Source organism: Raphanus sativus, chromosome 4, assembly GCF_000801105.2.
Source record: "Raphanus sativus cultivar WK10039 chromosome 4, ASM80110v3, whole genome shotgun sequence".
NCBI classification, from domain to species: Eukaryota; Viridiplantae; Streptophyta; class Magnoliopsida; order Brassicales; family Brassicaceae; genus Raphanus; species Raphanus sativus.
Window position 1 is genome coordinate 17,547,316 of NC_079514.1, and position 25,002 is coordinate 17,572,317.

The 25,002-nt window shown below is 35.4% G+C and overlaps 3 protein-coding genes and 2 long non-coding RNA genes across 8 annotated transcripts; 2 read left to right on the forward strand and 3 right to left on the reverse strand.

Annotated features, from left to right (window-relative positions):
* The first annotated feature begins 1,455 nt into the window (after positions 1 to 1,455).
* Positions 1,456 to 2,682, forward strand: LOC130510797 (uncharacterized). Its single transcript, XR_008944568.1, has 2 exons — positions 1,456 to 1,866; positions 2,340 to 2,682. It is a non-coding gene; the product is annotated as an uncharacterized LOC130510797 (long non-coding RNA).
* Positions 2,683 to 5,623: 2,941 nt separating this feature from the next.
* LOC130511801 (uncharacterized) lies at positions 5,624 to 11,955 on the reverse strand. Of its 3 annotated transcripts, none has more exons than XR_008945314.1 (3): positions 11,023 to 11,954; positions 10,162 to 10,722; positions 5,624 to 6,395 (listed from the first exon to the last, which is right to left on the reverse strand). It is a non-coding gene; the product is annotated as an uncharacterized LOC130511801 (long non-coding RNA). The 3 variants fall into 3 exon arrangements; XR_008945315.1 differs by lacking the exon at positions 5,624 to 6,395 and adding an exon at positions 6,415 to 6,758 and having other exon boundaries at positions 11,023 to 11,955; XR_008945313.1 differs by lacking the exon at positions 5,624 to 6,395 and adding an exon at positions 7,154 to 7,292.
* On the forward strand, positions 6,151 to 10,453 carry LOC108855174 (uncharacterized). Of its 2 annotated transcripts, none has more exons than XM_018628921.2 (2): positions 6,151 to 6,235; positions 6,945 to 10,453. In XM_018628921.2, exon 2 carries the CDS (start codon positions 6,963 to 6,965, stop codon positions 10,290 to 10,292), a length of 3,330 nt encoding a protein of 1,109 aa, XP_018484423.2. In that variant the 5' UTR covers positions 6,151 to 6,235; positions 6,945 to 6,962; the 3' UTR covers positions 10,293 to 10,453. The 2 variants fall into 2 exon arrangements, with proteins under 2 accessions (XP_018484423.2, XP_018484424.2); XM_018628922.2 differs by having other exon boundaries at positions 6,163 to 6,235; positions 6,933 to 10,453.
* Positions 11,956 to 20,041: 8,086 nt separating the features above from the next.
* On the reverse strand, positions 20,042 to 20,356 carry LOC108855175 (non-specific lipid-transfer protein 2-like). The gene has a single exon (XM_018628923.2). The coding sequence runs from the start codon at positions 20,354 to 20,356 to the stop codon at positions 20,042 to 20,044; it is 315 nt and encodes a 104-aa protein (XP_018484425.2).
* A 3,816-nt stretch (positions 20,357 to 24,172) lies between these two features.
* On the reverse strand, positions 24,173 to 24,608 carry LOC108853369 (non-specific lipid-transfer protein 2-like). Its single transcript, XM_018626786.2, has one exon. It carries the CDS (start codon positions 24,485 to 24,487, stop codon positions 24,173 to 24,175), a length of 315 nt encoding a protein of 104 aa, XP_018482288.2. The 5' UTR covers positions 24,488 to 24,608.
* Between the last annotated feature and the right edge of the window lie 394 nt (positions 24,609 to 25,002).

Below are 25,002 nucleotides of genomic sequence, written 5' to 3' on the forward strand. Positions count from 1 at the left end.
TGGGATGTTAGTGTTAGTCGGTTCCCAGCATTGCTATTGAATCGAACCAAAATCTAAAATAACCTAAATGAAACCAAACCAAACTTTCTAAATATATGAACGGTTCCTAAATTTCTAAAACCAAAACACTAAAAACCAAATACATGAATCGGAACCGAATGTTGGGGAATGATAGTGTATCTACATTTAAATGGTGCGAAGAAAACATTTTATATTTATAAATTATTTAAATATTTTTATTAGGGATACATATGTGGTTTACAGACAAATTAAGATATAAGCAGTGTTTTTATATCCAATCTAGATCCACGGTTAAACCAGTAAGCCATGGACGTATATAATATGGCTGGATTATGTTCCTACTAACTGATATGTTCCACAAAATTTAGATTTAATTGAAACCTATTAAATAAAAATCGGCTAAAATTTAAAAGTCCGAACCCGTGAACCGACATTGATTGCTCTGTAAAAACCCAGAAAACTCTGATAATACTTTTAAAATTTTTATTAAAATTCTCGTGTATTTTATAGTAATACATAAAACTAAGCAAATCATTTGATTTTTTCATATGAATTACATGTATATAAAATCAGGTTATAGTTTAGAAATATATGAAATAGGGTTTAGGATATATGGTTTAGAAGTTTATAGAAATATGGTTTGGGGTACCAGATTAGATCTATACTAAAAACATGATAAAAATCTTTTTCAAATATGTATTTGAACAAATACGTAGATTCAAGAAAATACATGAAAATGGTGAGTCAAATAAATATATAATACATGGTTTATGGTATATAGATTTGGTTGTATTTAACATATGCATAATACCCTTGAACATATGTTATAAGTTCATGCATATTTTTTTTCCAAAAAGTACATGAATAACATACCAGCTAATTTGACCACGACAAGTAATATTTAGATTCTTTACGTTTGGTCATTTATATAAGGTTGAAAATATGTTACATTGCATAATATTAATTTTTAGACTTTTCCTTACTTAATGAAGTGAATAAATAGTGCACTCAAAATATTGAGATGCGTTAAAAGGTACATAGATGCAAAAATATCGGGTTGGGTCGTTCCATTTTAACAATATCGATAAGTTTTGATTAATTAAGGTAAGTATAAAATAGGACATATTAAGTTTCTAATGAGTATGTCTAAACAACTTTTCATAAGTAGATTTTTTAGGACTTCTTCTCTTTTAATAGTATAGATTCGGAATATAAGGTGTTTGAGAAATAGGTAAGAACCACAAACAAATTTTACTTCAATTTTGTTTCAAACTTGGTTATGCTTTAACCGGATTAAAGTGACAAAACTAAAGAAAAATAATTACTGGAACCCTTATTATTCAAATGGTTTGATTAAGAATTCTTTAATGTTATATACATATATATCTAATACAATAAAGTTGGGAAATCTGCCTTTTCAGGCTATCCACGACATCTGTGTGAGAGGGGCAAATGGGGACACCTGTCGCACCCACAGTGGGTTGTGGGTATCACGCGTTCCGTTTTTTCGCAGCGCGTCTCTCTGCTTTTTGAAACACGCGACACTTTGTTTTTTTTTTAAACTAAGCCTCCTTTTGGGTTTGGTCTCTGTTATTATGATTACAGGTTTTGGGCTTCTTTTATGTTTTAAAATAAGCCCACTTCTGTGATACACCTTCTCACCGTTTAGGTTATTCTTCGTTTCATCTTCCTGGCGACATAAATCTGCAAAACGTTAAAAAATCATGCTGAATCCAAGCGTTCATATTAACTCAATCATTAACAATAGTTCCCACTCCTCACAAGATTCATCAATGAATACATCCTCTCTTTACTCCCTTACTCTCAGTCTTCAACTATAAAAAGGTACATCCTCTTCTGTGAAAAATCATCAAGTTAATCCTTTCAATCATAGGCTTTAGAAAATTCACGGTAGCAAAGTTTTTAATTTCAGTGACTTCTAGCGCTAGCTTTTGCATTTGACTAAGGTTTTTAGATTTTATTCGATCACTTTTTGGATTCAGTTTCGTTTTCTTCATAGATTTTTTTAAAAAATTTAGTTCTACGAAGCTTGAGTTGAAGCAGTGGTTTTGTTTTAGTATCTTTGTTTGGATAATTTTATAATTTGGTTGAGGTGGTGTTAGACTGAAGCATGATTCTAGAGATCTAAGGTTGATGATAATCAATACTCTTATGTAAATTTTCTTTGAGATTAGGAAGCCAAGGTATCTTGAAGCTCCAGATCGGAATGATTTATTCTTTTAATTTTTTTTGTTGAGTATATGATTTGGCTATGTTCTTCTTTGAATTAATGATTTTTTTTTGTAAGTTTATTTCAGATATGACAGTGCAAAAGCTGCTGAAATATTAGCCAAAGATCTGTTAATTTTGGCGTTTAAAGAATAAATTTACAGAGAGATGAAATCATTCAATTTATGACTCGAGATTAACTTTACCTTAGGGGAAGGTCACCGGCATCACGATGGACAAACGGTGGTGTTACGTCTCTTGCTCCAGGTGTACGAAGAAGCTTCAACGAACTGTCTCAGCCTTTACTTGCTTGACCTGCAACAACTCTAATGATGTTGGTGTCCTCCCAGTATTTTGTTATTTTCATTCAAATGCACTTCATGTCCACACACACAAAGATACAACTTACTTTGATACACTTTATCTGACTTCTATATATCGTGTATACTAGTGATGAGACTGCTGGTTTTAAAATATTATATATCAATCACATAAACTGGCTCAGAAAATAGTAAAAACAAGTCTAATTTGATATCTGGTTTGGTGTTAGTTTCATGTTTCAATGCATTTGAGAGAATTTAAGTTTTAGTAAACATTTTATAAAAAAAAAAAAAAAATCTTAAACTATCTCCACATCCAAAATAAGATCAATTTGTATTTGTATTCGCATTAGTCTCCTTCAACCGCCGATGAAAATGTTCAGATGCAAACGAGGATGACAATGAAAATGTGTTACTACAAAACAAAAGCTATCTGGATTTCACTCTCCTCCTATGTCAACTTAGCTTAATAGTTTTACAAGGAGGGGACACTTGGCTAGCTCCCATCTTCTCCAATCTGAAACCAAAATTTTAAACTTGAATTCTAAAGCGTCAAAGTGTCCGACAAAGGAAAATCAAAACCAATTTGGGTGAAAATGATGAACGAAGGATACTTTTGAACCATACAACAGTTGGTTCTCTATTTTCTTTTGATCTGTCATGGCTTACCTTAAAGAGAGAACTATGGATTAATACAAATGGTGTTACTAATATTTTCTACAACCAGTGTCGTGCCTACGGTTCACGGGACCTGAGGCAAGTTCAATACTTTTTCAAAACAAAAAAATCTTCTTAGAAAAAGTTTTTAAAGCATATATCAAGAATACGCATAAAGATCATGATTAAATTAGTACAAATATTAGAAAATATGTTTGATAACAAACATGCGTGAGAGGCTGCTCTCTGTCCCAAAATTGGGTCCTGCTTCTCCTTATCTCTTGGAGTTGTACTTTTCTTTTGTTTTTCCTTACAGTTAGCTTTTTTTCTGAGTTAAACTTCTACTTTGCGTTTCTTTTCCTTTGTAAAACAAGTGGTAGTCTACCATAACAATATAATCAGAAAATTGGTATGAATTTAACATTTTAACCAAAAAAACATGTTTGATAACAAATACAAACAAAAAGATATAAAAAATCTCAAAAAACATATCAAAAATATTTTAAATGTCAATATTAAACTAAATAAATATAAAGCCGCAATTCAATTCAGAACAAAACATACGAACGCCGGAATACCACTAGTAATGATATAAACATTGAGAAAATGATCATTTAAATGCCAAACTTACTTAAATTCGTTACAAGAAAAATGCACACTTTTTATTAATCCAAAAGATACCAAACTTACCTTGATCTAACCAATTTAGGTATATTGTCGTTATTCAGTTGTTTACTGTTCATATTTACTGTTCAAGACATTGGTTTAAATTTGATCAAAAAAAAAAAAACAAAAAAAGACATTGGTTTAAAATTAGAGTTACTGTTCACGTTTACTTTACTGTCCAACAATAAAAAACAGGATTTTGGAATAGAAGGTAAAGTGTATTTGCGGGAGTGGTGTTTGTACATTCACATCGAAAAAACTAAAAACACATGTTTTTATAGTATACACGACATCAAAGTCTTATAAATGATAAAATAACCAATACAACAAGACAGCAAAAACATCATCTTCACTATCCAAGTTGTGATCTTCCTTGTGCACCAAGTTGTGATCCTCTTTGTGAACCAGGTTTTGACTCTCCTTCCTATACAAACACATATCATATCAATACTATCAACTTGTTGGTCTGTTTGATCTTCACTAGTCTCTACAGCCGTAAGCTTCGGATTCAACCTCAATCTTTCAGAAAACAACTGAGCAACTCTTCAACATTTTGGAGTAACCAGACCTTACATAAGCATGCTTATTGATATATACCTTTATCTACAACTTATGCTTTCTCTTCTCATATGAGCAGTACACTCTCCAAAGACAATCATACTCTGTATCTGAGCAAACAGCTCCAAGCTTCAATTATGTTGAAATATATAACTTGACGTCATATCTTGTTTTCAATGAATACCTCAAAAGATCTTGTTTGAACTCAGCAGTAGAAGAAAATGTTTTTCTCCGATGCTAAAACTACATCACTTGATGCTTCATCCTCCTGAGCCTCCCTTGGCACATTTTTTTCTTCATCATCGGATGACATAGGATCATGTATATTTTCCTCCTTCCAACAATCTTCATCTCCACTCTCTTCATCATCTCTTTCATCATTCCTTGTGATAATCTCCAATCGAAATTGATTAAATATCCGAAAGGATTCAAAATTTTGGTATCTAGAGAACCAAAAGCGAACCCGTCCCAAACTGAAGTATTTCGGATTAAATAGCTTGCTACCTGAGTTATATACTCCCTCTGTACCATTTTAAATGATGTTTAAGGTTTTTACACAAAGATTAAGAAAATACAAATTTCTATGCAATTTATCTTGGTTACATAAAATTGTATTAAATAAAATCAGTCTAGCCAATAAGAAAAACATGTAGTATTTTGTAATTGGTTGCAAATGTCAATTGACATTAAATTTTATCTAGAAATATGAGAACCTCACTTATTATGAAACAAAATAAAAATACTTAAACATCACTTAAAATGGTACAGAGGGAGTATTATATATTATATATTAATTATGTTATTTCAGATTAATTAGCTTGATATCTAAGCTATATATTAATTATATTAATTATTTTAAATTTTATGTATATTAGAAGAAATCCAAAATATATAAAATACTTTTATATTTTCCAAAATACTAGAAAATATATAAAATAGTCAAAAGTAAAAATTTAAAACAGCTAAAACATATTCAAACAACCAAAAATACTTAAAATGTCTAGTGATTCTCTATCCAAGTATTCAAATTAAACCAAATTATATGCTAAATTTAAGTTTTTTTGACATATGTTATTCAAATTTATACGTAATATATTATTTTGTTTATAAATTTTGAGAAATTTAAAGTATACAATGAAGTTTAAAAATTTAAAAATAATTTAAATGCTTTATCCAAACCCGAATCAAACCTGGAAAGATCCAAACCAAAATTTAGAAATATCCAAATGGCACTAAAATATTTGACCTCGGAAACCGGAAATTCGAATTGAGCTGAACCAAATGAACGTCCACCCCTAGAGAGATGAAATTCTGATTCGCGTGAACTTTGACCTACACGAGATAATTATGGGTTTCGTATTAACTTAGGGCTTCAAAAAAGTAATGGCTTCATAATTTAGGAGATTTTTATAAGCTTTTTGAAGAAATCGGTAAGAAGTTGATATGATAGATTAAATTTTTGGTTTAACCATGGGGTTATCAGTTATGTAAGGTTAATTAGAAGTTAGAACCATGTGTTTTGCATGGATATGGATACTTTGCTTTTTCCACATAATGAGTTTCTTCTGTTCCCTTTCTTGGAAACAAAGAACAACTGTATCGGATGCTTTCTTCATTGTTGTTTGTTTCAGACTGCAAGCCAGCTTCGATGCCACGAAGTAGTTATATAAAGCAAGATTTCTCTTTAGTGTTTTTTTATTTTATTCAGAAACAGAGGATCACTTCATAAAGTGTTGGATACAATCATACGTGAACGTCACTTTTTAGACAACAGACTTTGTAAGGTACAATATTCTTTATATTTTATTTATTACCTAATTAGATATTGTACATCCTTTCACATGCAAACTATGGAATACCAATTTGAGTTTTGCTAATTAAGAATGGATAAAACCCATAACCTAGGATCATAATATCATTTTCTTCACCTGCACCAAAGCCGGCCTTGAGCACAAGCAAAAAAAAAACAAGTTGAAATGTTTAGTACGTATACAAAGTCTTTTGTTTTCGTTTAATTGGCTTAGTATTCTTTCATCAGTTTGTGCATATGCTTGAGTGAGACCTTGTCTTGGTTACTCAAATAATCACACTTCTCGTAAATGGAACTGTTAGGTTTAGGTATTTGCAAATTACGAAATAACCGGGGCTTCTACTTCAGTTGGTAAAGGGTTCACAGCTGTGAGTTCCGCCACCTGGGTTCGAATCCCGGCCACTGGGGAATTAACATTTCGGCATCGCCAGGGACAGAGGACCGACATGTGGCAACACATGACTAGTCTGGACCACTTCGATGGGGCCAGGATACCTCTGTATAATTCAAAAAAAAAAAAAAAAACGAAATAAACATATAACTCCATTGTCTCTCTGTTTTTTTTTTTTTTTTTTTTTTTTTTACTTTGAAGAACAAGTACTAACATATGAAGGTTTCTTGAGCATCATCAAACGCTGAATCATACACATCAAATACTACATTCTTTCTAGTGAATTTTGCAGGCGTTTGCCATTTTGACCATGACGCAAAAATGTACTATCGATCAGATTAAAGGCTTCCTAATTGACCTGCAGTCTCAGTTAGATGACATAAAAGAATCCAAGAAAGATACCGACGACTTACAGTCTGAGTTAGATGCTACAATTCAATCCAAGAAAGATAACGAGGGACTCAGACAACCATCTTCTTGGTGGGGACGGATCAGAGAAGCAGTAAAAAAAGGTTTAAAAGTGAAGAAAGAGACGTCCACCCATGCAAGTGACAGCGGGGAAGGCAGCCAAGGCGGAAGCAGAAAGAGCAAGAGAAGCCCCCGCCAAGATCAAGAAGATGCAAACCTCGAGATCTCGAAACTGCAAAACGACATTCGTCAGATGAAGGCTGCGTTTGAGAAACTGGATAACTTCCAAAGCAGTATCAGCAAGTCGTTGAAGACCGAAGTGCCTTTAAACAAACTAAAAGCAATACTATCCAAGACTGATTCGGTCAAGTCCCGAGCTCGGGATCTCAAGGAAATCAGAAGAAAGGTCCTTAACTTGAAGGGTCAGATCCCATCATTGCTGAAGAAACAATCATCCATAGGTTTAAGCGTCACGGATTCTCAAACCGCTGAGGAAAACGGTGAGATCGTTGAGACAGGGAGCGACATATTCTTGCCTTCCCTCCACGCTGAGACAGAGAGCGACATATCCGTTGATTTCAAACACTCGTCAGCCTTTGAAGAAGTTGTGGATACGTTTGAAGTCCTTGAGTTTCAACACATGCTATGCTTGCTGTCCTTGGCCGTGTTCCCGGAGAACAAAGAGGTTAAAAAGACAATGCTGATGTATTGGTGGATCGGAGAAGGTTTCATCGCCTACGAAGAGTCCGAGAACACGGTGACGACGATTCTTGATGAATTTTCAAGAAAAGGATTGATTGAGGCGGTGGAAGACGAGAGGAAACTAAAACCGAGTGGTTACAAGATGGATCCTCACGTGCACGCTGCGGTTGTGTACCTAGCCAGGCGTATGGAGCTGTTTGATCTCTATTCCAAAGGGAAGCTTAAGATGAAACGTTCAGAGAGGAACAACGTCTGCCTAGTAAAAGGCTCCTCGTTGCAACCAGAGGCTAAAGCATCTAAGATGCGACCCAAAGATTTGAACTCTGTTTTCAATTCCTCCGAACGTTACCCTGATTTCACGTTCAAGTGGTTCCCGGAGATGGAAACGCTTAAGGTGCTTTATTTAGGAAGATGGGAACGCACAGCACAGCGTCACATTGAAGTCGAGAGCACAAAGTTTCTCAAGGATATGAAGTCTCTGAAGAATCTGAGGCTCGTGAGTTTTCAAGGGATCTCGAGGATCGAGAACCTCAAAGATCTCACTTGCTCGCTTCCGGAGCTGGTTATCTTGGATCTTAGAGCGTGCTACAATCTAGAGGGTCTTCCTAAAGACATAGGCTCGCTGGAGAGTCTGGTATACTTGGATGTATCGGAGTGCTATATGCTAGACCGCATGCCTCCAGAGGTTTCACGTCTTAGGAGACTACAAGTTCTTAAGGGGTTTGTGATTAGTGAGTCCGATGATGAAAAAGAGTGTGCGGTTAAATACTTGGTGGAGCTAAGGAAGCTAAGCATTACAGTAAACAGATATGATTTCAGGGTGGAAGATTTTATGGAGTCGTTGAAAGACCTGGAGCAACTTGAGAGCCTGAAAATAGCATGGGGGGCTCGGTTCCGGGATGAAACTCAGAAACATAATAAAGATCTAAAGGAAGGAGAAGATGATGATGATGATGATGATGAAGCGCAAAAGAAGGGACAGAGAAGCGAGGAGAAGAAGGATGGAAATATAGAAGAAGGAAAGAAGCGCCATGATGAGGTTAATGCAGAGAGCTTGAAGTCTGTTGAGGGAGACAAGGGGAATGCTGCTCAAGAGGAAGGAAAGAATGTGAATGAAGATAAGGGGAAGGCTGGTACAGAAGAAGAAGGAAAGAAACAAGATAAGGTAGATGAAGAGAAATCAAGATCAGAAGATGGTGTTGAAGGAGTTAAAAAGGGGATTCCATCCTCAGAATCAACAAACACAATAGAGAGCAAGAAAACATATGACAAACAAGAAGAGAAAAGAGATGGTGAAAAGGAGAAGGTTAATCCAGAAGAAGAAAAGAAGAAAGATGAGGTGAAAGAAGTGACCTCGAAACCAGAAGATGAGAAAAAAAGTCCACCACAAGAATCATCCAAAGACACTGTACAGAGCAAGGCAGATGAAGGTGACAAACAAGAAGAGATAAGAGACGGAGAAAAAGATAAAACAAAAGGAGAGAAGAAAGATGAGAAAACAAGTCCACCACAAGAGTTCAAACATACTGTCACGAACAAGCCAGATGATCATCACATACAAGAAGAGAAAAGAGACGGAGAAAAGGATATAATAGAGGAAGAAAGGAAGACAAGTCCGGCGCAAGAATCCAAAGACACTGTACAGAACAAGCCAGATGAAGGTGAAAAACAAGAAGAGAAAATATTTAAAACAGAAGGAGAGAAGAAAGTTGAGTTAAAAGCAGAGAACTCTGAACCAGGCAAGGTAGATAAGAAGACAAGTCCACCACAAGAATCCAAAGACACTGTACAGAGCAAGCCAGATGATGATCATCACATACAAGAAGAGAAAAGAGACGGAGAAAAGGATATAACAGAAGAAGAAAAGAAGACAAGTCCGGCGCAAGAATCCAAAGACACGATCCAGAGCAAGGCAGATGATCACAAAGAAAACAGCAAAGTGCAGGAAAAAGGAGATGGAGAAAAGATCAAGCCTGCTTTAAAGAAGCCTGATGATGATGAAGGAGAAGCAAAGACTCAGAAGTTAGACAAGAACAAGCTTAGTAAGAAAGTAAGCTTTTCTGAAGAACCGAGAGCTCCTGTTCAGAAGAAGCCAGCTACCAAGGAATCTGGATCAAGAACATCAAAACTGTTCACTATGAAAAAAACTGAAACCAAGAAACTGGGGAAAGGAATGAAAGAAGATTTGGGGATAGGCACCTCTAAGCTTCCTTCTAGCTTGAAGAAGTTAGAGCTAGAATGCTACCCTAAAAAGGAACCTCCAGTTTGGTTAAATCCCAAAACACTTGACAATCTTACAAAGCTCTCGATCAAAGGAGGAAACCTTAGCAAATTCAGTGACGAACCTTTAAATGCAGAAAACAAATGTGGCGTTGAGATCTTACGTTTGAAGTACTTACATGAATTCAAGGCTGAGTGGAAAGATCTGCAGACACTGTTTCCACGACTGAAGCTGTTGGAGAAATTTAAATGCCCGAAAGTCGCATTCTGTCCCACAGATGGTCATGGTGTCTGGAGATCACATCCATAGACATCACTAAGTATTTCCAATAACACTTATTTATTTCTCTTGTTTCATTAAGGGCAAAAAGCCTTTCTAACTTCTTTAGAGCTTGTGTATAACACTGAATAAATAAACATTTCTATTTTATGTAATCAAATAAATGTCTTCTAAAACATGACCATTGTACTCAAAGTCTTGTTCACCCAGACAAAAAGAAAACACCATGTATGTGATGCTATGCAGAAAATATCTTACAAAATAAACAGACCAAGGCCGGTAAGATGATGTTTCAAAGCCGGTCGTTATTCAGATACACGCGGGCGAAGTATGTAAATCATTACAGGTAACAACAATCCAGATGCTTAGTGCAAAGCAAAGTAGATCATGTTGCTCCATCTACTTCAGTGATCTTTCACTCTTGTGGTGATACTTCAGGGGGTTCTACAATAACCCAGTCCTGCAAGCAAATTAAATACACGTAGTGTAAAATACTAAGTGAACCCGAAAAGTGACAAGATTTTGTGCAAGACAGACTCAAGAACCACCGTCCTTTAAGTAAAACATTGTAAAGAATAATGCAACTTATTTTTGGCTTGTATTTGGATTCAAAACTGTTCCTTCTGATGAGTTATGACATGTGAAACAACTTTAGGCGTGGCTAGAAAAGTTCATTTCTCAAGAAAAAGGCGATAAAAAGGGGCACAAAAGCATTGATGGTCCTTGTGATAGATTATCAGAGTCGAGAGTCGCAACTTACCGAGCTTTCTGAAGTTTCCGGCAACTTTGGGCAATTCTTGACTTGCAATTTCAGGCTACTTGACAGTTGGACTCCTTCAACAACTTTCTCAAGCTTCTCACAATAGTTTATGTTCAGCTCCGCTAGGCTGCTAGGCATCCGAGAAAAGTGATGTTATTTTCGGACAGCAATCTATTTGCTTAGCGTCTTCAGATTCTGGATGTTACCACCCCAGCAGATAGTCTCTAACAATGAAAAGTTTGAAATCGACAAAGTCTCCAGTGATCCTGGTATAGCCATGACCAGAGACCTTGAGGAGAAGCTGAGAGACACTGATGAGGAGGCTACTGATGAGGAGAACCAAGACCAGAACCAGAACCAGAGAGAGATACCAGGAGAGCCAGCTAGTGTGTGGATTGGACCAATGACTAGATCAAGGCTGAGAGCACAAGAGAAGAGTCTCCTACACTTAGCCAAATCGTGGGAGATGTTTGCAAGGGAGATAACCAAGACAAACCAGCCTGTTGGTTCAATTTAATTAAATTGTAATGTTTTTGGTTATTGGGCTTTCATTTAATTTAAACCAGAAACAATAAACCAAGTTTGGGTAGGGTTAGGATTTAAATTAGACCAATTTCGATTTTAATTAGTTTTAGGATTATGATTAAACCATCTGGTTTAACCCTAGGGTTTTCTTTTGATTTCTGTCGATTTCTTTAAGACTGTGCAAGCAGCCTACTTTGTTTTTTTCATTCAACTTTCAATCTAAGAATTATTTTCTCAAGTTGTTTCAAGTCTTCAAGCTTTCTCTGTTCAGCTAAAGGAACATTGATCTCACTTAAAGGAAGGAATTCCTTGTGAATCCATCTTAGACTATACAGGGTGATCCTGTGTCTTTGATTAGCTATCCATCTTTGCAGCCACACCATTGCTGTAGAGAGTCGACCATAGTTCAACAGAGTGCTAGTAGCCTCCTAGAACACCCACTTCCATTACCTTCAAGTGATCCAGGAGCATAAGCCATACCCAGGCTGCACCAAGTGGTATCAGAGCCTCTTGAAGGTTTAGGGTTTGATTTTCTTAACCTAGGTCACGACTTCCATCTATTATCCAGCAATCTACAATGTTTTCTCTTAGAAAACAGGAAGAGAAGGCTAAACAACCAGCAACAAGGGAGCTGTTGCAAAGAGGAGAAAAAGTTATCCAGATTCCACCCTTCTATGGAGAGTTCGATCCAAATACATATCTAGAATGGGAAAAGGATGTGGATTTCGTTTTTCACTGCCATAGATACACAGCAGAGAAGCAGGTTCATATAGCAACTACTGGTTTTTATGGGTATGCACTTGAATGGTGGTATCAACTTGCTAACAAAAGAAAACAGAGTGGAGAGTTACAGATTTCTTCTTGGTATGAGATGAAGGCTGTCATGAAGAAAAGGTTTGTAGCCAAGAGGTATGGTCAAACTGATTTGAAAAGGATACACTGTCAATCTGGGGCAGATACAGGACGTGCTTGAACACCAAAAGATCAGCCAAAGACATACTATGGTGGTGAGACACAAAGAAAGTTGCAGCTACATCAAGCATATTTTGAGGAATTGGAAAGCACACAGTTCAAGCAAGACCTCAGGAACATGATAGATCAATCACTCACTGCTGTGATCAAAATCCCACATCAGGGGCCAGTCCCACGTCCAGCATCAAGAGATGATGAGCTAAGTTGTTACAAGAAGGAACCAGCAGAGCATAAGGAAAAGATTGCAACAAAACCGGCTGTGAAGATATCAGAGATTCAACTACAGCAAGAGGAGCACGTACCAGGAGCTTTGTGTGGTCTTAATCATGATCAAAACAAGGCTAAAGAAGAAGGAGAACCTGATGAGGCACTTGTAGTTCATAAAGAGCCACTTGAGACTTTGATTGAACAAGGTGGATTCATTAGATTGTTTTCTAGTGATTTACTGATCAGACCTATGGTATGTTTTCAGTTCAGCTTAGTAGAGCATCTGAGAGTTGTCAAGGGACTGCAACAAGTCGTTTTTGAACCAGGAGGAAGCTTGAGTATTGGTAGAAGAAGTAACAATTTTCTTGGTCAGAAAACAGTTTCATACAAGCTTAATTTGCAGGGTTCATTCACTCCTAAAGAACAAGATTTGAGGTCAAATCTTTTTGAAGGGAGAGAGGTTGGTGTGATCAGAATCAGATGCAGAGGCAAGAGAGAATATTCAGGAGGCAACACATCCTTTATCAGCTTCATAACTGACCAGAACAAGCTGAGAAGAGATAAACAGAAACTGGTGGTGGTTAAAGGGGAGCCAGAACAGGAGGATGAGTATGGGGACCAAACCACACGACCTCCTGACCAGAGGGAGATTAAACTGAGAGTATATGGTCTTATGATCATGACTAGGACGTGTGTAGGATCATCCTGGAGAGGAGCAGTCAGCTTCAAACTCAACAAAGAGGAGGAATCATCTGCCTTTGAAGGTACCTACCTTGAGAAGAGTTCCAAGATGTTATTGAGACATGAGAAGGGATTGCAGAGCTTTGTATTTGACATATCTCTCAAGGCCATATCATGCATTCTGGTGTTGAGTGATCAGGGTTCTATCATCATATAGAGCTTGGATTTGAGGTCAAATCCTTTTAAAGGAGGAGGGGATGGTATAGCCATGACCAGAGACCTTGAGGAGAAGCTGAGAGACACTGATGAGGAGGCTACTGATGAGGAGAACCAAGACCAGAACCAGAACCAGAGAGAGATACCAGGAGAGCCAGCTAGTGTGTGGATTGGACCAATGACTAGATCAAGGCTGAGAGCACAAGAGAAGAGTCTCCTACACTTAGCCAAAATCGTGGGAGATGTTTGCAAGGGAGATAACCAAGACAAACCAGCCTGTTGGTTCAATTTAATTAAATTGTAATGTTTCTGGTTATTGGGCTTTCATTTAATTTAAACCAGAAACAATAAACCAAGTTTGGGTAGGGTTAGGATTTAAATTAGACCAATTTCGATTTTAATTAGTTTTAGGATTAGGATTAAACCATCTGGTTTAACCCTAGGGTTTTCTTTTGATTTCTGTCGATTTCTTTAAGACTGTGCAAGCAGCCTACTTTGTTTTTTTCATTCAACTTTCAATCTAAGAATTATTTTCTCAAGTTGTTTCAAGTCTTCAAGCTTTCTCTGTTCAGCTAAAGGAACATTGATCTCACTTAAAGGAAGGAATTCCTTGTGAATCCATCTTAGACTATACAGGGTGATCCTGTGTCTTTGATTAGCTATCCATCTTTGCAGCCACACCATTGCTGTAGAGAGTCGACCATAGTTCAACAGAGTGCTAGTAGCCTCCTAGAACACCCACTTCCATTACCTTCAAGTGATCCAGGAGCATAAGCCATACCCAGGCTGCACCAGATCCCAAACTTTCCTCAAACGAAAAGGTCTTTTTATATCCATGCACATCCGTAGTGAGCAACCCTTCACCAATTTGGGGATTGACCTTGTAGGTCTTTAGATTCATGACTTCCTGCTGACTTGCGGAATCAAAATGTGATAGTATATCTCCCTCTCAATGGGGACATGGCGAAGACGTTCCTTGTTGACATCTCCCTTCTCAGTACTATCACTGGCCGGAGCATTATTATTCTGCTGAATCTCCTCTCTTATTTCTTCAGACTCTTTTTCTGAGGAGCTGGCCTCGCCAGATCTTTTACTTTCAATGTCATCCCTGTAGAAGCCCGAAAACCGAATCAAATAAACGATATAATAAAAGCGAGATGTTAAGGAAAGAAACGATTGAATAGACGAAATGAAACCGAAACGAAAAACGTTTTCATAAACGTTCATGGAGTCGAGATATGATATCTCTTTCCTTAACTTTTTATATTCGCTCCGTAGTGAGACGGGACTGTACAAATATATAGTCCTAGGATAAAACCAGGGCGACGATTCACGCTTCACTCGTAAATGCGCTATCGAACTATAAACGCTACGAAACACTCTCGAAACTAAAGATTTACGCTAAGGGATTTTTGCTGTGATATCGATGTGAAAAAGTGAGTGAAAAAATGAGAGAGGAGGAGACCACTATTTAAACAGACGGAAGCGAGCCACTTTCCGCAACAGTCTCTGCACGTGGACGGAAATCTCGCAGAGAGCGAGGGAAGTTGAATTTCGAAAACTTATTCCCCAAGACCCATGACCCACGACCCGCGACCGCGCCGGCTGTGGGTAAGAGAACATATATATGTTGTTCTTCTCTCCCATGTTTCCCCGATGTGGGACAACTTTCACATACATAATTAACTTATCTTGTGGGCTAAATGACATCTAGCCCAAGTCATTATTTATTCACATTTATATATAAAGCCATTGGGCTTTTATGTGATCCAACAATCCCCCACATGAATAGAAATGACTCTAAACGTATGCAGACTAGATGCAGACTCGATAGACTCTAAAAAAAAAAACTTTACTGACTAGACTTAAACTAAAGCTAGACAGACTGACTTATCGAGAGTGTTTGTGAAAAATTCACTGTGTTTGAGTAGGTGGCATTTTTAAGCCATGAAACACTCATAGTTAATATCTGTCGGGTTTACTTTACCAGAAGGTGAACATGATGTCTTGAACCAACCGGTGTTTTATGTAGACCGAGACAACATGCATAACGCAGCTTCATTTTCTCGTAGAACTTAGTTCTCTATTATGTTCATTGTGGCCTTAAACTATTCCTGGTTTTCATGAGTGAACTTAGAGAATATAGCCTTGCATTCATTCTCCTAGAAACGGCCCCATTTCACACTCATTAGGTGATTGACCATGAAAAGTATTGAGTAATACTTCGCTTTAGAAGCTATGGAATCATTAAAAGCATATGCTTATCCTTCTCTCATTCGTTAGCACTTATCATCTTTAGGAGCTGGGATGAGACTACTTTGTCTCAAAGTGCTTTGGTTAGATTCTGTTTGATTTTGTTTTCCCTTTGAACCTACGTCTTGGGATCTCCAGTCATGATAGGTAGGGTTGCAGTCAAGCATCCTCATTAGTTATAGGCTTTAAACCCATTCCTTTTGATGATTTAGCAACAACATCTCGTGGCAAACCTTTAGTAAATGGATCCGCTAGGTTGTCAGCCGATTTGATGTAATCTATTGTGATTACACCAGTTGAGATAAGTTGTCTAATGGTTTTATGTCGTCTTCTAATATGACGAGATTTACCATTGTAGAGATTATTCTGAGCCCGATCAATAGCTGATTGACTATCACAATGTATTCTTATAGCTGGTACAAGTTTCTCCCACATAGGAACATCTTCCAAAAAATTTGTAAGCCATTCAGCTTCTTCTGCTGCTTTGTCTAATGCTATGAACTCAGATTCCATAGTTGACCTAGCTAGCACTGTTTGTTTGGTAGATTTCCAAGATATTGCCGCTCTTCCTAGTGTAAAAACATATCCACTTGTGGATTTTGAGTTTTTAGAATCTGATATCCAGTTAGTGTCACTGTATCCTTCTAAAACTGATGGTTCTTTACCATAGTGAAGCCCAAAATCTTTGGTGTAGCGCAAGTAATTGAGTACTCTCATTATAGCTTTCCAGTGTGTATGACCTGGATTACTTGTATATCGACTAAGTACGTTTACTGCATGCGCTAGATCTGGTCTTGTACAATTGGTCAAGTACATGAGACTTCCAATCACACGTGCATACTCGTTTTGTGAAACCGCTTCACCTGAATTCTTTGTCAAGTGCATTTGGGGATCTAACAGAGTTTTTGCAGTACTATTAGAGTAGTTTTTAAATCTCTCTAATATTGTTTCAGCATAATGAGATTGAGTTAAAGTAATTCCATTTGAATTTTTTATGATTTTAACCCCGAGAATAACATCTGCTAATCCCAAATCTTTCATCTCAAATTTTCCTTTGAGCATGTTTTTTGTTTGATTGATAATGTCTTTATTGCTTTCAATAATGAGCATATCATCTACATATAAACATAACAAAACAAAAAACATGTAGATGATATGCTCATTATTGGAAGCAATAAAGACATTATCAATCAAACAAAAAACATGCTCAAAGGAAAATTTGAGATGAAAGATTTGGGATTAGCAGATGTTATTCTCGGGGTTAAAATCATAGTCAATCAGCTATAGCTCGGGCTCAGAATAATCTCTACAATGGTAAATCTCGTCATATTAGAAGACGACATAAAACCATTAGACAACTTATCTCAACTGGTGTAATCACAATAGATTACATCAAATCGGCTGACAACCTAGCGGATCCATTTACTAAAGGTTTGCCACGAGATGTTGTTGCTAAATCATCAAAAGGAATGGGTTTAAAGCCTATAACTAATGAGGATGCTTGACTGCAACCCTACCTATCATGACTGGAGATCCCAAGACGTAGGTTCAAAGGGAAAATAAAATCAAACAGAATCTAACCAAAGCACTTTGAGACAAAGTAGTCTCATCCCAGCTCCTAAAGATGATAAGTGCTAACGAATGAGAAAAGGATAAGCATATGCTTTTAATGATTCCATAGCTTCTAAAGCGAAGTATTACTCAATACTTTTCATGGTCAATCACCTAATGAGTGTGAAATTGGGCCGTTTCTAGGAGAATGAATGCAAGGCTATATTTTCTAAGTTCACTCATGAAAACCAGGAATAGTTCAAAGCCACAATGAACACAATAGAGAACTAAGTTCTACGAGAAAATGAAGCTGCGTTATGCCTGTTGTCTCGGTCTACATAAAACACTGGTTGGTTCAAGACATCATGTTCACCTTCTGGTAAAGTAAACCCGACAGATATTAACTATGAGTGGTTCAAGGCTTAAAAATGCCACCTACTCAAACACAGTGAATTTTTCACAAACACTCTCGATAAGTCAGTCTGTCTAGCTTTAGTTTAAGTCTAGTCAGTAAAGTTTATTTTTTTTAGAGTCTATCGAGTCTGCATCTAGTCTGCATACGTTTAGAGTCATTTCTATTCATGTGGGGGATTGTTGGATCACATAAAAGCCCAATGGCTTTATATATAAATGTGAATAAATAATGACTTGGGCTAGATGTCATTTAGCCCACAAGATAAGTTAATTACGTATGTGAAAATTGTCCCACATCGGAGAAACATGGGAGAGAAGAACAACATATATATGTTCTCTTACTATGAGAGCTTAAACAGCTTGGAGAGAGAGGAAGGCTCCCCACGCGCGCGTCGCCGCCGCCGTCCGGCCGGCGCGGTCGCGGGTCGTGGGTCTTGGGGAATAAGTTTTCGAAACTCAACTTCCCTCGATCTCCGCGAGATTTCCGTCCACGTGCAGAGACTGTTGCGGAAAGTGGCTCGCTTCCGTCTCTTTAAATAGTGGTCTCCTCCTCTCTCATATTTCACTCACTTTTTCACATCGAAATCACAGCAAAAATCTCTTAGCGTAAGTCTTTAGTTTCGAGAGTGTTTCGTAGCGTTTATAGTTCGATAGGGCATTCACGAGTGAAGCGTGAATCGTCGCCATGGTTTTATCCTCGGACTCTGTATTCGTACAGTCCCGTCTCACTACAGAGCGAATATAAAGAGTTAAGGAAAGAGATATCATATCTCGACTCCATGAACGTTTATGAAAACGTTTTTCGTTTCAGTTTCATTTCGTCTATTCAATCGTTTCTTTCCTTAACATCTCGCTTTTATTATATCGTTTATTTGATTCGGTTTTCCGGCTTCTACAATTATATCTGAAACTTTTTGTAAATAATCTGTCTCGACGAGATGGTAAAGCCAGCAAAAAAAAAGACACAAACTTCCACCATGTCTGAATAGAAAAATCAAATACTTTTTTTTGTTAGAAAGATTTGAATAATCAAATACTATCTTGACTATAACACAGTTTTTATATTGTTGAAATTCAAAAATCAAATTGAGGTAAATTATCAATCCCTACACATAAAGCTCGATGAAATCACCCATAGACACACAAATCCATTGAAAAATATCAATCAATTAAAATATTGAAGTTACCTGAGTGACGACTCTCCGCCATGATGAAGCTGAGGTTTCTTTGGTGGTGAGTTAGTGTTCGCTCTTGACCCTTTTGCCTTCTTGACAAATCCAAGTCAACACAACATCTCCTCAGACTAATCTCTCTCTCATACACACACACTCTCATGAGTTTGCAATACATTATCATAATTATATAATTTCTCTATATTTTAAAACTGATGTTTTTAATTTTTTTCACATGATTTAAATAAAAAATATTTGTATTTTTTTATTTTCAAATGAATATTCAACTACTCATCTTGTTACATTTCAAAAAATATTCAACCATTCGAGAAATTTTTCTTTTATAAATTTAATTTTTATACTGTTTATGTTTTATAAAAGGTTAAATTTATTTTTATAATTAAAATTGAAATATTTTTAAATTACGTAGAATAAATAATAGTATTATATGATTTATATTACGATTTATTTATAAAAACTATGAAAAAATATAGAAAATATTATTTAATTTTAATTTGTAATTTTAAGTTGTTTTATAGTAAACCGATAAGTTTATTTTTTGTATCATCTAAATTAATATATATAAAATAAAATGTATAAGAGAGATTAAAAAATTCAATGGATTCAAAAAATAATAATTTAAAAGTAAAATAATTTATAATTCTTATGTTGTATTCAACTACAATTTTGAGTAAATCAGTGTACTTAACTTACTGATTATAATAAAAACAGAATAAACATCAAAGAAACCATAAAATAATGACATTGGTATTACAATATTTTAAAGTAAGATAAACAAAGTATTTGACAAGAATAGCAAAATATTCAATATAATTTATTTATTTTTAACTATATTTTATCAATTAATATGTTTTATTTGATTACCCACCAGTAGGGTGGGTTTTACCCTAGTTAAATATAAATAACTGTCAATACTTTGTAAATAGAAAATGATATTATATTTGATTATTTAATCAATGGCTGTAAACCGTGACGCATTGTTACATTAGATTTTGAAATTTGAAAATTTAACAAGTAGGATAAGGTATACCACAATTCGCTAAAGTCTTATGAGCATTTTCAGAAGTAACATACTGAGAAAATAATGGATTCCGGATGTAACCACACAAACATGACTCTTGTTCTTTCAGTTTTCCACAGCAATCGGCGGTCGGTTGACTTCCGGTTTGTATTGCTGGTAAGCATGACAAAAGTTCTGTTGGGATGCATTCCGCTTTCTCTTCCAAGACTGCTTTGGTCGGAGCTAAAGCGGACACAAGAACTATCACAAACGCAATGCATACTACTCCTGTGAACTTCATGGATATTGGGTTCCAACACATGTTTTGTATCCTTGGCCACTCCCTCAATCTAGTTCTAGTTGTTGTTTTTTTTTCTTTTGAGAAATTTTTGAGAAGTTGATTTTGAGGTTTCAATAGTCAAGTTATTATATAGATGGATGCTGGAGTGATATTCGTAAGAGGCTGACGTTTTGAGGTAGTGTATCTTGAAGTTTTGACTGTAAGCTTTTCGTATCTATGTGAGACATGTTATTTTGGTAATTGTTATAAGATATTTGACATGTATATCCATACATCTAGATTTTGATACATGTTAACAATTCTTTTTTCTTTGGTCAAAGCAATTCTATAAAAGAAAACTACATAATTGGAAAATATATCAAAATTTGCAAGGAATCTCATATAATATTTAACTACTAAAGAATGAAAATATATGTTCATAATAAACCATCAATGCATAGATTATTTATAGATTTTTTTTGAATTTTTACAGCACTAATTTTCCTAAAATTTTGATACGCAAATGATTTATAGTTATCCAAAAAGTTAACAAAAAAATCAAAAATTCGAATCTCTATAATATTATTTGAGAAGTTAGTTTCTTATGTGTCGCACTCACGTTAATTTGATCAAATAATTAAATCTCAAATTCAAAACTCCACCCCTTAACTCTAAGCCCTAAATTATAGATTACTTAACCATAAATGTATAAATGTATATTTACCTCTCTAAGAAAACATTTTAATCATTTTGATCATAAGAGCCAATATTAATAACTTAAATATTTAGGGTTATCCTAGAGTATTTCTCTTGTTTTTATTTAGTCATTGTGTTTTCCCACTAATTTGAAATTATTAAAACTCAGTATTTGTTGTATTTTCAATTTCGGGAACTAATGAAGATGAGAAATGTGAAATTAAAATTAACTAAACTTTGTTTATACATTAAGTACTTTTAGTTTACTTATTTAGGTTTTCATATAGACAATTGTTAAATTTACAACTTGGTTATGTTTTTATAGTCATTTAAATATACATATATTCGGTTATCTTCGGAAATCCATTATGGTTCGGATATTCAATCTCTCCCAACTCAATACCCATCGGGATATTTTGTTACTTTGGTTTCAATTTTGGTTCAGGTTTTTCGGGTCGGGCTCGGGTACGGCTTCGGATATCGGGTAAAGTGCCAAGACCTACTCCATAGGACTTTCATGACACGTGGCAGATAAAAAATTTTTGGTTTCCTAATGGTTTGATTACTTTCGGTGGACTGGTCCTTTCTTATCTATCTTTTTTATTTTAATTTTGTTTCTAAGATATGGACCAATATGACAATTAAACAAAAAAAACTAAATATTGAGACCTTTCGTTGTCAATCTTCCTCTGCTAATCGGGGCTTCTAGCTTAGTTGGTAAAGGGTTCACAGCTGTGAGTTCCGCCACCTGGGTTCGAATCCCGGCCACTGAGAAATTAACATTTCGGCATCGCCAGGGACAGAGGACCAACATGTGGCAACACGTGACTAGTCTGGACCACTTCTGTGGGGCCAGGATACCTCTGTATAATTCAAAAAAAAAGATCTTCCTCTGCTCGCATCCAGTAGACTCCAACGCTGAAAGTTTGGCCATTGACTCTATCATTCAAGCTCTCTCTGATGATGTTTATTTTAATACCCTTTCATGCAAATCCCTAATCTCAAATACTATAAATAGGGATGAAAACTCGAATTCTCCTTTCTTCACCAGATTCAACCCTTCTTCTTCCTTACACACACAGAGACTGTAACAATGATTTCATCTCATATCTTTCTTTCTAATTTAAATCCTGGTTGTTGCTCTCTTACGGTGGTGATGTGTCTTCTGCGTTTCTGGGAAGCACAAAGAGTTAAGAAAAGAGGCGAGCTGATGGGAGTTCACATGGTTCTGCTTAATGAGAAGATTTGGCTCCTCTTTTTACCTTGACTATGTAGTAGTAACAAGATTCGACAGATCTGCATCATGGGCTAGATTTCTATTTCTTATTTGTTTTCAACTGTTTAAGAATCTCTCAAAATTTCATTCCACAAAGTCAAAAATGTCTCCAGATTTTCAGGTAAAGTAACTTGCAAAATCTTAACTTCCTCTGTTCTCTATGTATCTTTAATGTTTGATTGATTATTTCGTAGATGAGGAGGCCTTGCAACAACATAATCTGACATTGAAGAGACTCTCAGGCTCTTGGCTTATTAAGAACTTTCATGTTTACTAAAGAATAACCACCCAACCGCCCCTCTTAATCTCCACAGATCGGAGAATCAAGCCAAGTACAATCTGGAATCTCTCTCGAGATCTCCAGCCAACACCACACACACTATGCGTAACTCTAATGTAAATCTATTGGGTCCTTTTCTATACAAGGCCCAAGAAAAATCCACTATCAAAGTATTTGACTTATTTACTTAATCACAAATTGAATCTTCTTTACTCTTCCAATTCTTCCCGCCTCATCCTTCTAGCTCTTCTTGTATATACTCTCGATGGCCTATCATTGGCTCTTGCTGCTTAAAAAGCTTCTTGAAGATGTCTTTAATGCTCTCAAGAATCTGACTGTTGACCTGGTTTTAACTGCTTGATAACTCTTGGTAAGGTATTAGTTTAATTAACTTATATGTTAGACTCAATATGATATGATTTAAAATCTCTTTTTTTTAAGCTTCGAGTGATTTGTATGGTGCATCTTGAGGATCTGATAAGTTTAAACATTCTATGTCCATCAAATCAGCCATAGAATTGTAAGTTTTATTACATCCCTCACTCTAGATACCATCTTATTTGATAGATCTAACATCAACCAGAGTCTGGAAAACAACTTTAGGTATGAAAAATGTTTAAAAGAAGCTCTATGATCTCCATAATACTAAGAGCTCTGTTTAATATATATTACATTAAGTCTCGATTTGTAGTTTGGTTCTTATTTGTCCAGGTTCTTCCTCGACTCGAACCGAACGAAGTGAAGCAGGTTGCTCTTGGTCGTTCTGCTTCTGATGCAATCCGTCATGCCATCTTTGAAGCCTCCAAGGGTGTGTAAGATGCTTCTTAAAGTTGTATTATTTTACTTGGTCTAAACTGTTGTCTGATGTGTTTTTACATATGTATTGGAATGTTTTTCAGCTGTTTCATGGTGAAGCTCGACTTCTTATTACAGATATGCCAAAGTGAAAGTTGAAAAGGTATCATCTCTCTCCTAAATAATGATATATATTTTAATTTTTTATATGTTTGCATAGTCTGTTGATTTGAAAAATATTTCAAATTTCTATAGTAATGATCATTATCATATATATTTTTTAATTATTAGCAAATTATAAAAAAAAGTTATAGTAAATCGATAAGTTTATTTTTTGTATCATCTAAATTAATATATATATATATATAAAATAAAATGTATAAGAGAAATTAAAAAACTCAATGGATTCAAAAAATAATAATTTAAAAGTAAAATAATTTATAATTCTTATGTTGTATTAAACTACAATTTTGAGTAAATCAGTGTACTTAACTTACTGATTATAATAAAAACAGAATAAACATCAAAGAAACCATAAATAATGACATTGGTATTACAATATTTTAAAATAAGATAAACAAAGTATTTGACAAGAATAGCAAAATATTCAATATAATTTATTTATTTTTAACTATATTTTATCAATTAATATGTTTTATTTGATTACCCACCAGTAGGGTGGGCTTTACCCTAGTTAAATATAAAACAACTGTCAATACTTTGTAAATAGAAAATGATATTATATTTGATTATTTAATCAATGGCTGTAAACCGTGACGCATTGTTACATTAGATTTTGAAATTTGAAAATTTAACAAGTAGGATAAGGTATACCACAACTCGCTAAAGTCTTATGAGCATTTTCAGAAGTAACATACTGAGAAAATAATGGATTCCGGATGTAACCACACAAACATGACTCTTGTTCTTTCAGTTTTCCACAGCAATCGGCGGTCGGTTGACTTCCGGTTTGTATTGCTGGTAAGCATGACAAAAGTTCTGTTGGGATGCATTCTGCTTTCTCTTCCAAGACTGCTTTGGTCGGAGCTAAAGCCGACACAAGAACTATCACAAACGCAATGCATACTAATCCTGTGAACTTCATGGATATTGGGTTCCAACACATGTTTTGTATCCTTGGCCACTCCCTCAATCTAGTTCTAGTTGTTGTTTTTTTTTCCTTTGAGAAATTTTTGAGAAGTTGATTTTGAGGTTTCAATAGTCAAGTTATTATATAGATGGATGCTGGAGTGATTTTCGTAAGAGGCTGACGTTTGAGGTAGTGTATCTTGAATTTTGACTGTAAGCTTTTCGTATCTATGTGAGACATGTTACTTTGGTAATTGTTATAAGATATTTGACATGTATATCCATACATCCAGATTTTGATACATGTTAACAATTTTTTTTCTTTTGTCAAAGCAATTCTATAAAAGAAAACTACATAATTGGAAAATATATCAAAATTTGCAAGGAATCTCATATAATATTTAACTACTAAAGAATGAAAATATATGTTCATAATAAACCATTAATGCATAGATTATTTATAGATTTTTTTGAATTTTTACAGCACTAATTTTCCTAAAATTTTGATATGCTAATGATTTATAGTTATCCAAAAAGTTAACAAAAAAATCA